The 14,082-nt window shown below is 42.7% G+C and overlaps 1 protein-coding gene across 1 annotated transcript; it reads right to left on the minus strand.

Annotated features, from left to right (window-relative positions):
• Nucleotides 1-13,104: 13,104 nt before the first annotated feature.
• Nucleotides 13,105-14,082, minus strand: LOC126006766 (olfactory receptor 13C7-like). The gene has a single exon (XM_049772322.1). It carries the CDS (start codon nucleotides 14,080-14,082, stop codon nucleotides 13,105-13,107), a length of 978 nt encoding a protein of 325 aa, XP_049628279.1.

Consider the following 14,082-nt stretch of genomic DNA (forward strand, 5'->3'; position numbering starts at 1 on the left):
CTCATCTTCCTCATTCTTTCACAACCACTACAGGAGACAAGCTCTGATTCTCTGGGAGCTGAGGAATCTGTTGGGACTGGTTGGGTCAGCCCCTATTTCAGGAGGTGAGTTTACTCTCTGTTGCAGAGAGGGAGCTTCAGGTGTACAAGAACCCTCTCAGCTCTTCAGTTTAGCTATGGTGGGGTTTAGGCTGACTTGCTCCTTAGAGAGTAAAAAAGTGCTTGGTTATCAAAATAAAAAGCAGTATCTTAAGACGTTATGACTTTCCATGGCTGACTTATCCCCACCATAATTCAGAATTCTTTGTTTACTGAGTATTTATTGAGAATCAGGTATGTGCTGGGTCCTTAATAGATACTAAGGCTGCAATAGTAAAGAAAGATGAATAGGCAGGAACATGCCATACCCCTCATGGATTATGAAAGATGGGCTGTTAGTGGCAGTGGATGATGAATGATCTGAGGACTGTAGATCTTGAATAAGTCCACTCTACAGAATAGTAAACGACTATTGGTTCTGTATCTTAAGGAATCATATTGATTTTTCCAAAAACTTGTTGAGCACATGGGGTGACAAGACATGGGGGCAGATCTTGGGCATTTTCTTGATAGCTGTGTTCACCAAGACCACAGATGTCAAACATCATATTAAATACATCACCTTAATTATTAACATTTTTAAAAGTAGAATATCTTATGTGATCTTGTAGAACCATTGCTTACAGGATTGAACATTGCTTATGAGAGCCACTCGTTCCTTTTTTTGGTGCCTCCTATTGCTTTATAGTACAATTGATGGGTTGGCAATGCTGCAAGGGGAGGAAAATCTTGTGGGGCAGGAATGTGGGTGATCATTGACTGTTTCATGATGGTTGGGACTGTGGGCTGGCAATGTACATGCTTATTGACTGCTATATGAAGGGAGGGATAGCAGTTTGACAGTGTGTGAGATCACTGGTGGCTTCATGAGGGTGGGTCAGGAGGAGGCTGAGGTTTTTCTCACCAGTGATTTCCCTGCTTTCCTAATTCATGGCCTCTGGGAAATGTTTCCAGGAAGGAACCTGAGCATTCCAAGTCCCTAGAGTCTTGTTCTGGCAGGTAAGTGTCTTATGGGCCTATGAGCCTTGGGCTAAAGGAGAAACAGGAGGCGCGTCTACTTTACCTTTGAGATGACATGAGTTCTCCTGAGCTTTGGTACATGCTGGCTATGTTCAGGACCCCATGGGTGACCTATATGGCCTTTAGTGCTGCTTTATTTCCTTCTCATACCTCCTAATGAATTGGACAGTGTAGGTCAAAGGCTTGTCCTCTTCTGTATGAACCTCTGAAGTTTCCTAAACCCCTCTTTGTCTACCCAGCCTAAACTTTGTTTCCTGAGATGCATTGTTCACTCCTCTCTCCGAGCAGAGCTCCTTTTCTTTCCCCAAACATGTCTTTTTCTATCTGAGCACTTTGGGAAACATGGGGACATAAGACAAAGATAATCCTGCCATCTAGGGGCTGATGGGCAGCTGATTTGGGATCTGACCCTGTGACCTGAGAATGGTTCACATTCAGTGTCACATTCAGTGTCAGGAACAGTATAGGGAAAAGTGGCTCCATGGACACTTTTGTCCTCTCAGCTCTGACCCAGACACAGGGATGGGGAAGGGGCTCATGAAGGTGACAGAGAGGAGAACAGCCTCTCTTAACATTGATTGTTATTATCACACCCTTGTCTCTCACAAAAACCTTAAGTTAATGGGGGCATTCCTTCCTCACCTGCCTTTCATCCCTCACTCACATCTGCTAGGCCTAGCTCACTCCCCTTCACTTAGAACCCCTCACATTGCTGCAGCCCCCTCCCGCTGCTCCCCTCAGGCTGAAGCAACCTTTCTCAATCCCTGCTTCCTAGTCAGCTCCCATCCCTCAAAGCTGCCTCTTCAAAGCCTTCCAACACTGACCACTTCCCCATTATAGATTGATGTAGTTGGTTCAGTTGGAGACAAGATCTGTGGGTGCCTTCTCTTCCATCTAACAGCTGCATTTGCTGAAAAGCTGCATCAGGAACTTAAAGTTTGGTTCCTTCATAATCCATGAGTCTGAGCACACATCTTTATGGATGTTAGAAACATAATGTTCAGCTAAGAAAACCACAGACTGGACCCATAGAAATAAATTTTGCCTAGAAAGTATGATTCTTTCAGGTTTGAAATAGCTTATCTCTGCAACAGAGGTGCAGGCTAGGACATGGGACAGTTATGTTTCTTAGTGTGAAGGTTTCTGGACTTATTTGACCTACAGCCCCCTTTTCAGAAAAAAAATACCCCACACCCCTTGGAAATCTAGTTTTTGAGCCACACCAAGAAGTATTCAGGGGTTATTCCTGGCTCTGTGCTCAGAAATTACTTTTACCACGTTCGGGATACCATATGGGACGCAGATGATCAAACCTGGGTGGGCAGTGTACAAAGCAAATGCCTTACCCGCTGTGCTATTGCTCTGGCCCCAGGAAATATACCTCCTTTAATCAAACAAAGAAAAGTATACCCCAATTGCACCAGAAGTTAATATATGGTTCTAGTTCCCCCACTTTAGAGATGGTATCACCCACTTTGGGAAACACTGCTTGGGCCATCAATTTAAAATAGGATAGTTGTGTTGCAGAAGCAGTCACATAATCTTAGTATCTCACCAGGTCAAGTATTTCTAAGGCTGCTTGTCCATAGTAGGTTTTCAGGAGTGGAGGTCCAAAGCAACCTCTTCTGAGACTGTGAGCACCATGTGACACTGTGTGTCACCGTCTAAACAGCTTGGGTTATAAAGCAGTTGGGAAAAACACAGCAGAGGATTTCACACTGCCCATGAAATGACAGCCATCACATCAGTCCTCCACTGACAGGGCTCAGATGACCCTACCATGAAGGAGAACCAAAAGCGACCAGTGCAAGAGGGATCCATGATGGATCACAGTCTTCTTAGGAGAGTGCGTCTGCAGCTGTGCCAATACCTCAATTGCATCCCTGCCTGAAACCAGCCTCACAGAGTGACAACAATGTTTATGATATGAACTTTCTAATTCCACTGTCTCATACTTCCTGATTTCAGAAGTATGACACCTGGAATGAGCTCTGAACTTGGAGGAAAGGGTTCGGATAATTCCTACTTTAATTTTGATTCTTCATTAATATCTGGATGAAAATTTTTTCTGTAAAATGAGGTCATTTATGTGGTGGATGTTGATACTCTGTAACCTTTATGGGTGTGTGTGTGTGTGTGTGTGTGTGTGTGTGTGTGTGTGTGTATGTGTGTGTATTTGGGATGTGTATACCTGACTGTACGTAGGGCTTTCTCCTGACTCTGTGCTAAAGGATTACTCCTGGCTGTATTCAGGGACCATACATAGTGTCAGTAACCAAACTAGGGTCAACCACCAACAAAGCAAGAGCCTTATCCCCCATACTATCGCTCAGGTTCTATTATTTCTTTCTAGCAACCTTGTGGACTGACAGACCAGTATATTCAAGAAATTGATTATACCATCTAATTTTAACCAATTAATAGTTCAGTATTTATACCATCTAATTTTAACCAATTAATAGTTCAGTATTTATAACAGACTTAAAAAGAATAGACAGGGAAAAGAAAATTTCTTTAGAATTTCTCTGAAATGTTTGCTCTTTACTGGTAGGCAGAGCAGGGAACATAAGTTTTGTAGTTAGACCTCCAGGGTTTAAGTTGCTGACCTTTCCCACTACTGACAGGTTTTTTTTTTTTTCTTTTTTATAGCCTCCTAACGTAAAAGAATGGGAGGTCAGAATAGTATTTTCCTCAGTTTTATGCTGAGGATCCTATGAGAATTAGGCACATAAACCTCTTTACACATGAAACCCTCTTAATATGGTAGACATTATTGTGTCTTCTCACCCAAGAAAATATTTTATTTTGTCTAGTTTGGAATATATTTCATGAGAATATTACACTAACTAAATGTGTCTTCTTACCTCTTTGCTCCATGCTCAGCAAGTTTAGTGCATGTAGCTGGTCAGGACAAGCAGACAACTGCCACAAGACTTTGGGAGAGCGGAGTTCACTGCAGGCAGAGGCCCAGATAGGATGAGCTGGGGATCAGGCCCTGAGGACCAGCCACCTGGTCCCCTGCTACTGAGACAGCTCATGTGCATCTACCTTCAGGGACTTCATAGTCTCTCCCTAATTTAAAGTTCAAACTCTATAAATCTTCAAGTTTTCAGGTTTGGGACTGTGGGAGTTTCTAGAGCCCAGGTTTCTGGCTCTGCCCCAGGAGGGCACAAGCTTCAGTTAGGTGGATCCGGAGGGGCCCTATTCTGACTATCTGAAGACAGATTTTCCCTTTGTTTCTTTTTATTCATGTGAGGTTCCTTGGTCTCTATTCTCCCCTCCCTCACCCTCTGAGTCCTGGCTCTGAGGTGGCTGTCTCCTTCCCATATTTGAGAGAAGAGCTGGATAGTGGGCTGCTGGATATGGTATAAGATCTGGGCACTTTGAGAACAAAATCTGGGAGATATCAGGTCTGCAGACTCCATATTTTTCTTTTTCTTTATAATGTTCTATTGAAAAACATATTAATTATGAACATATTAATTATAAAGTCCTGGATGGTGGTGGATGGTGAGACTGAGGGGTGGAGAAGCCTTTCTATGCTGGCCCTGGGGCCATGCCCTCCAACCCCCTCCAGCTGGTGGTCTCAGGGTGTCCTCAAGGTGGTGAGGAAATCATTCACAGGCAGTCAGGTTTCAGGAGACATCAACTTTATTCAGGCCTTTGCCACCATATACGGCTCCCAAGCTTTTAACCTTTTAAGCTTGTTCCATAGGTAGCCCTGCATTCAACCCTGTCTCTCTCAGTCACCTCTCTTGCTGAATTCTCTCTCTCCTCAACCTCCCTCTGAATCTCCCCCAATCTTTCCTCCTGGTGAGCAAAACAGAAAGCCAAAGACCCCTCCCAGATGTGGGCAACTCTGCCTCTCAATGTGAGAAAAATAGGAAATTGTGGGAGGGGAGTAACATTGTTCTTTCTTTCCTTCACTATAATTACGATGTGTGAACAGTTGACATTTTCTAAACAGGATTAAATAAAGTAGCAGTGTACAAAACTTCCATTTATACAGTCCTTTTTCTTTTTGGAAATTTTTAATAGGGGCTATACTGAATTGTTTATGGACCATAGGGCCACTCCTAGGAAGGTTGGGAGTGAAGCCTGTGATGCTGAGACTTGAACCCAGAGTCTCACATACAAGGCATGTTTTCTATTGCTTGAGTCCCATACTTGACATGGTTTTTGGAATCCATCATGAACAGGTAGAAGAACATTGGAAGATTGTCACTATGAGTTTTCTAACTCCTCATATATTCATAATATCCTCTTTCTGTCCAGTGCATAACAGCCTAAATCAAATTTATTTTTCAATTCAAATGTTAGTGGTGTGAGGTGTTGACATATCGTTTCTCACAGTAACTGCACCATTGCCTCCCACCAGCAATTCCTATGTTCCTCTCTCTTCTCATCCTCATCTATTAACTTTGCTGTATTTTTTCTTTTTACTATAGCTCTAGCAATTCCAGTTCTGCATATATGCCCAAAATAATTGAATCAGGATCTCAAACAGATATTTGAGCATCATTGTTTGTAACATTATTCTTCTACATTATTATACAATAGCCAAAAGGAAGAAACAATTTTATGTGTATTGATGTGAGTCTCCAGGACTGAGGCAGAGTTTCCTTTCTGGGAAGATAGCCCTTAATTCCTGAGCTTTGCTGGATCCAGGCCCTATCGATAGTGTGTGGTGGAAGGAGGGGCTGCAGGACCACCCAACCTGGACTGTTGGTGAGGAGACCCAGAGGCCCAGAGCAGAGGCCACTCTGAAATGCGCTCCCTGACAATGACAGGAGAAAAACCTGTTCAGTGACACTGAGCTGCTGTCCCCAGGCCAAGCAGGCAGAACCCAGAGGTGGGGGACATAGCCCAGAGGACCAGCCTGGGACTCACTCCTCAGAGGCCAGCAGTGTGTGTCCTAGTTAGGGCATTTCCCCGCACAGTGGAAGCTTGTGGCTGAGTTATGAGGAAAAGAACTCATGCAACAGAGTTGCTGACAGGAGTTGGCACTCACCCCAGACCAGGCCTGGCCAGGCCTTCCAGATAATAATGACATGCAATCAAGTGCGTCAGATAATCTGGAGAGACCAAGTAGTGATACTCAACTGTGGGGAGCCTAGCTGATAAACCTAGAACATAAAGACACCTCAGTAATTCCTAATCTGGTCACCCACGTGACCAAAAGCGCCCATGCCTTGAGGACAAAGGAAATAGACAAATAAAGTAATTCAGAGCAGCCCAATATATCCAGCCAGAAAGAAAGATATAGAACTTGCCTTTGTGTTAGCAAACATTATTAAGATTATAGCTGATGTTCTATTTATACTTGTTGAGTATAATTTATAGAACTCTGTTTGAATCTTATGCCTTTTAGTAAAACGTGCTCAGGTCTACCTCTTTGCCCCTCCCTATTACCTGCCCCAGTTTATGCTAATGAATGCTTGTAACTGTGATTGGTTGAAAACTTGTACCTTAAAAGCTGATCCCCCAACAATAAACTTCCCTTTTTGAACAGCATGCGTTGTCTTGAAGGCTTCTCTTACTAATTTCTCTAGTTCTTCTTTACAGGTCGGTTCTGCTCGAGTGAACCCACTAATAACTAGCAACCTTCATTTCCACACCCCCGCGGGTCGGGGGTCTCCCACGAAAGTTGCACTCAACTTGGGAGGAGACTGCAGGGTCTGATGGAGAAAGAGGATCACATGCTGCCAGGCAGTAAAAAACAACACTTGGACTTGACAGACAAACATCTACTGTGAGAACAGAATATGTGTCAGGCTCTGGTATGTCTAGATCTGAGACTGTACTTCTAAGCCTTCACTTTGTGACCTCAGTTTCCTATTCTGCACATGAGATTCACTGAGTGGATTCCTCAAGGTACCTTCCATGCATAGATATCTGAGGGTACAACATAAAAGATTTGCATTTTGGGGCTGGAGAGATAGCATGGAGGCAGGGCATTTGCCTTGCATGCAGGACTGTGGTTCGAATCCCGCCATCCCATCCCATATGTTTCCATGAGCCTGTCAGGAGTGATTTCTGAGCGTAGAACCAGGAGTAACCCCTGAGCACTGCTGGGTGACTCAAAACACACACACACACACACACACACACACACACACACACAAGATTTGCATTTTAAATAAACCCTGTTTGACTAATGATAGAAATGATGCAGTTTTCAAATAGAAAAAATGTAATTTTTAAAAGCTTTAATGCATGACTTTGTATTCATAATGATTTAAGCTATATTTTTCCTGGTGAATGTAGTATATGTAAATGTAAGTATATGAATAAGTAGGTATGTAAAATTTTCTAGAAAGAAAATATTGCCTACAGTTGTATCTTTGATGAATTGATAAAGAATTAATTGTTCCCTATGTTGCTCATAATTCTAGTGTGAAAATTAACATAAAGTTGTTACTGGGGCACCTCAAAAGAAATAGCGCCCAGGATACAAGAGCCCCCCACTGAGTGGGAGAAACTATTCACCCAATACCCATCAGACAAGGGGCTAATCTCCAAAATATACAAAGCACTGACAGAAATTTACAAGAAAAAATCATCTAACCCCATCAAAAAAGGGGGAGAAGAAATGGACAGACACTTTGACAAAGAAGAAATACAAATGGCCAAAAGACACATGAAAAAATGCTCCACATCACTAATCATCAGGGAGATGCAAATCAAAACAACTATGAGGTACCACCTCACACCTCAGAAATTGGCACACATCACAAAGAATGAGAACAAGCAGTGTTGGCGGAGATGTGGAGAGAAAGGAACTCTTATCTACTGCTGGTGGGAATGCCGTCTAGTTCAACTTTTATGGAAAGCAATATGGAGATCCTCCAAAAACTGGAAATCGAGCTCCCATACGACCCAGCTATACCACTCCTAGGAATATACCCTAGGAACACAAAAATACAATACAAAAATCCCTTCCTCACACCTATATTCATTGCAGCACTATTTACCATAGCAAGACTCTGGAAACAGCCAAGATACCCTTCAACAGATGAATGGCTAAAGAAACTGTGGTACATATACACAATGGAATATTATGCAGCTGTCAGGAGAGATGAAGTCATGAAATTTTCCTATACATGGATGCACATGGAATCTATTATGCTGAGTGAAATAAGTCAAAGAGAGAGAGAGAGAGAGTGAAAGATGTAGAATGGTCTCACTCTTCTATGGGTTTTAAGAAAAATGAAAGACATTCTTGCAATAATAACTTTCAGACACAAAAGAGAAAAGAGCTGGAAGTTACAGCTCATCTCATGAAGCTCACCACAAACAGGGATGAGTTTAGTTAGAGAAATAACTACGTTTTGAACTATCCTAATAATGAGAATGTATGAGGGAAATAGAAAGCCTGTCTAGAGTACAGGTGGGGGTTGGGTGGGAGGAGGGAGATTTGGGACATTGGTGATGGGAATGTTGCACTGGTGATGGGTGGTGTTCTTTACATGATTGAAACCCAAACACAATCATGTATGTAATAAAAGTTGTTTAAATACAAAACTTTTAAAAAGAGTGTAAAGAGTCGCATGTGGCTTGTGAGCCGCCGCTTGCCAACCACTGCCTATATTAAGTATTAAAGTTTTGTTTAATAAGTTAAAAAAAAGTTGTTACTGGGGACTGAAGCAATAGCACAGTGGGTAGGGTATTTGCCTTGCACACGACAGATCTGTGTTTGATTCCCAGCATCTCGTATGGTCTCCTGAGTCTGCCAGGAGTAATTTGTGAGTGCTGAGCCATGAGTATCCACTGAGTTCCCACCAAAAAAAACAAACAAACCATTGCTAGTAACTTTAAACTCCTAGAAGATAGCTTGGTTCCAGCACAGAGAAGAGATGAAAAGAACCAAGGGAACTAAGCTAAGGGAACAGGGAGACCTGAGCAACGGGCTAGGGGATGGTCAGTGGGGCCATTTTGTGTTTAGCTTATTATAGTTTGGGTCTCTTGATTCTATTGTCATGGACTTTGGCTTGAGTATTTAGTTCTGTAATGCTCTTCTGGCTATGTAGAACTAATATTTTCATACATGGTCCTGGTGTTGCTTTGAGGCAATGGATATGTGTGCAGAAGACATTTTTGAATTGTGTTTTTGTGTTCCTAGGGTATCCCTAAGAGTGGTATAGCTAGATCATATGGGAACTCAATTTCCAGTTTTTGAGGAATCTCCATATTGTTTTCCAGAAAATCTGGACTAGACAACATTTTCACCAACAGTGAATAAGAATTTTTTTCTCTCCTCATTCCTGCTGACAGATTGTTCTTGTTCTTTGTGATGTGTGTCAGTCTCTGTGGCATAAGATGATACCTCATCATTGTTTTGATTTGCATCTCCCTGATAATTAGTGATGTGGAGCATTTTTTCATGTACCTTTGGCCATCTGTATTCTTTCTTTGAGGAAGCGTTTGTTCATTTCTTCTCTCCATTTTTTGATGGGGCTATATGTTTTTTTCTTTGTTAAGTTCTGTCAGTACCTTGTATATCTTAGATATTAGCCCTATATCTTATGGGTATTGGGTGAATAGTTTCTTCCATTCTGTGGGTGGCCTTTATTCTATTCACTCTTTCCTTTGAGGTGCAGAAGTTTCTCGGCTTAATATAGTCCCTTTTGTTTATCTCTGCTTCCACTTGTTCGGAGAGTGATGTTTTCTCCTTGAAGATGCCTTTAACCTCAATGTCATGGAGTGTTTTACCTATGTGTTCTTCTATGTACCTTATGGTTTGGGGTCTTATATCAAGGTCTTTAATCCATTTGGATTTGACCTTTGTGCATGGTGTTAGATGGAAATCTGAGTTCACTTTTTTTTTTTTTTTTTTTTTGGTTTTTGGGTCACACCCGGCAGTGCTCAGGGGTTACTCCTGGCTGTCTGCTCAGAAATAGCTCCTGGCAGGCACGGGGGACCATATGGGACACCAGGATTTGAACCAACCACCTTTGGTCCTGGATTGACTGCTTGCAAGGCAAACGCTGCTGAGCTATCTCTCTGGGCCCTGAGTTCACTTTTTTGTATGTGGCTGACCAGTTGTCCAAACACCACTTGTTGAAGAGGCTTTCCTTGCTCCATTTTGCATTTCTTGCCCCTTTATCAAAGATTAATTGATTGTATGACTGGGGAACATTCTCAGAATACTCAAGTCTATTCCATTGATTTGAGCATTTGTCTTTATTCCAATACCATGCTATTTTTAATGACTATTGCTTTGTAGTACAATTTAAAGTTGGAGAAAGCAATGCATCCCATCTTCTTTTTCCTAAGGGTTGCTTTAGCTATTCATGGGTGTTTGTTGTTCCAAATGAATTTCAGGAGTGCTTGATCCACTTCTTTGAAGAATGCCATGGGCAGCCTTAGGGAAATTGCATTAAATCTGTACAATGTTTTGGGAGTGTTGTCATTTTAATGATGTTAATCCTCCCAGTCCATGAATGGGTATGTATCTCCATTTCCTTGTGCCCTCTTTTATTTCTTGAAGCAGTGTTTTGTAGTTTTGTTTATATAGGTCTTTCACCTCTTAAGTTAACTTCAAGGTATTTGAGTTTGTGAGGCAGTACTATAAATTTGATTGTTTTGTGTATGTTTTGTGTCTTGAGATAGATGTCAAGAAATGGAATTTCTGTATTTCTCATTTAAATGTTTGGAGAAATATTTCCCATTTATCATTGATACTGAACCAAATAATTCTCCAACAGTGAAAACATTCCTGTTTCACCACATGCACACCCTCTATAGCTGTTTCCAACCTTTTAATACAGATTATTTTTATTGGTGTGAGATGATAGCTCATTGTCATTTTGCTTTGCATTTTCCTGATTATAGGTGAAATTGAACATTTTTTATATGCCTTACTTTTTGGAGGGGCATACCCAGATATGCTCGGGGTTACTCCTACCTTTGCATTCAGAAATTACTCCTGACAGTGCTTGAGGGAGGTGTCATATGAGATTCCAGGAATTGATCCTGGGTTGGCTGCATGCAAGGCAAATACCCTCTATGCAGCACAATGGTTCTCATACCACTTTTCATGTATATAGTGGTCATGTTCATGTTTTTAAAGAAGATTGTCCAGCTCCTCTTCCTATTTTTGGTTAAGGCTATTTTTCTGTTGTTCAGTTTTTTTAGTGCTTTCTGTAACTTTCATTTATTAGCCCTTTGACAGATACGTGGTGAACAATTATTTTCTTTTATTAAGGTATCTCTTTATTTCAGTTTTGTTTTACAAAGGAAAACTTTTTTAGCTTGATGTAGTTCCATGTATTTATTTATTTATTTTTTGCTTTCTTTGCCAGTGGAGTAGGATCATTGAAGACATCTCTCAAGTTAATATAATATAGTTCTGCCAATGTTTTCCTTCATGCGTTTTATGGATTCTGATCTAACGAGGTCTTGATGCATTTCATATTTATTTTATGTATAAGGTGAGATAGAATTCTAATTTTATTATTATTTTTTACATGTGGCTCTTCAGTTTTCCAACCCCATTTGTTGAACAGGTATTGAGGACATGACATGCAGCACTCAGTGGCTTTACACTATAAAGCACTCAGTGGCTTTACAGCTTATTCCTGGCTCTGTGCTCAGGGGTAACATACAGTTATGCTCAGGGAACCACATTTAGTGCTAAGAATTAAACAGGGATTTGTCACATGCAAGGGAAGTACTTAATTCCTGTGCTCTCTCTGACCCCCCTCTGTTTTAAATGGATGAATTCACAAGAGATTTTATTAAAGAGAATAGAAATAAGGAGAAAGGGACACAAAGACTCTGATCATCACAGGGTATGGCCCAGATTTTCTAGAATGTGTTTTCTGGACCACAGAACAGAGACATGGTAATGAGGAGTGAGGTGGGGTTGAGTTAAGTGTGCTTGTGTCTATTAAGCAGCAGAGTTGGGCCATAGGAAATGTGCATGCACAGAGCTAGGCTTTAGGGCAGGACAGGCACAGCAAGGTTGAAACATGGAGACAGGAGGGACATATCTCCCTGAGCAGAGAGCAGTGGGAGAGGCAGGTATGGGTACAGTTTGAGTGCATCCCAAGTGCTGGGAGTGTCCTCTTTGGTTAACCTCTGAGAGGTTCTATTTTATGTCTTGTCTCTGGTCAGTAGTGCTTGTGGCATAGAGCACTAGGTCCATGACCTGGCTCTACTATATACAGCTGAAGAATAAGCAGTGTATGGTCTGAGGAGGCAGCCAGAGGGGGCATGAGGCTGCAGAGACAAACTTTTAGGGAGCTGGGAAGAGCGCATGTGGCTGGGCCTGCCAGGGCAAGAGCATGGAGGGGGCTATGGAGAGTAGCCAATATTTGTGAGGCAGGATGGAGAAACTATGTCTCTTTTGTCTCCCATGAAATGAGCAGCCCTTAGCTTTTGAGTGGGAAGAAGTGAGACCAGGTGAATAATGGGGAGGTCAGCACAGGGGTGGCAGTTAGAGAGAGTTGGGGGAGAAGAGTGTAGGATTCTTAAGTATTAGAAACACGAGTGTGTGCAAGCACTGAGGAGATGTCAGTGGAGAGCAGGGGTGAGGAAGAATCATTGAGGTAAGACTTTCGAGGTCAGGAAGAGAGAAGTCTTCGATAACTACCAATTTCTTGGCAGCTTGGAGGCTGTTTCATCCTTTGAGTTTAGTGACACCATTAGTGGCATATTTGGGTCAATTTGATTTTATTGGGGCAAATTCAGTTTGAATTTGAGAGACTTGTGGGATTTGGGAAAATAGACCAACAAGACAACACAGGGCAAGTCTGGCTCCATGTTCTCCTGACTCCTACGTGGGTCTCCTTTGTTTCCATGTATGTGTGTTGGGGAATCTCAAAAACTTCCACTTCCTGGAATCCAGAGTGGTACCAAGTCCCAGGAAATGCCAATTCTATGCAGATCCTAGTCATTGCAGCAGTCAGGCAGCTGGAGGAGAACCCACCATGGCAACTTGTAACCACCATAGCGTCTTGGATACCCACAACACTGGTCCTCATCAGCCAAAGCATGCCGGATTCCAGCAGGAGAGCTGAGACAGCTTCCTGGAGAGCAGGTCTCCCTGCAGTAGTGCTAAGGCACCAGCTTTCACCTCCGTATTACGCAGACTGTAGATGATGGGGTTCAGGGAGGGGGTCACAATCCCATAGAACAAGGCAATAATCTTATCCCACTGGGGGTCCTTGGCACTTGGGTTGAAGTACATGAAGCCAATGGTCCCATAGAAAATGACGACCACAGTGAGGTGGGCAGAACATGTGGAGAAAGCTTTGCGCCGGCCTTCAGCAGAGGGAACCCTAAGAATGGTGGCCAGAATGAAGATGTAGGACAGACAGATGAGCAGAAATGGGGTAAAAGTCAGTATAATGGTGGCCACCATTAATAGCAGGGCATTGACTGAGATGTCCCCACAGGCCAGTTTGACCACAGCCAAGATTTCACAGAAGAAGTGGTTGATGATATGGTGGCCACAGAAAGGGAGGTTCCAGGTGAAAATAGACTGCAACAATGAGTTGGAAAAACCTGTTCCCCAGCTCAGCACAGCCATCCACACACATGTCCTCATGTTCATGAGCTCTGGGTACCTCAGTGGCTGGCAGATGGCCACATAGCGATTATAGGCCATCACAGCAAGGAGCAGGCACTCTGTGGAGCCCAGTGCCAAAGTAAGGAACATCTGTAGGGCACAACCAGGGAAAGAAATGGTCTTCTGGACTTTCAGGAAATTGACAAGCATGAGAGGCACAAAAGCAGAGGTGCCACAGATGTCCATGAGGGAGAGGTTGCTGAGGAAAAAGTACATGGGGGTGTTCAGACGGGGGTCCAGCATGTTCAGCACAATGAGGAGGGAGTTTCCCAGCACATTCACAGAGTAGATGCCGAGGCAGCACATGAACAGGATCAACTCGAGAGCGTGGTGCTCCTGGAGCCCCAGAAGGACAAACTCTGTCCCAGTGCTGAGGTTTGTTTCCCTCAT

The sequence above is a fragment of the Suncus etruscus genome, chromosome 1 (assembly GCF_024139225.1).
Source record: "Suncus etruscus isolate mSunEtr1 chromosome 1, mSunEtr1.pri.cur, whole genome shotgun sequence".
Classification (NCBI taxonomy): domain Eukaryota; kingdom Metazoa; phylum Chordata; class Mammalia; order Eulipotyphla; family Soricidae; genus Suncus; species Suncus etruscus.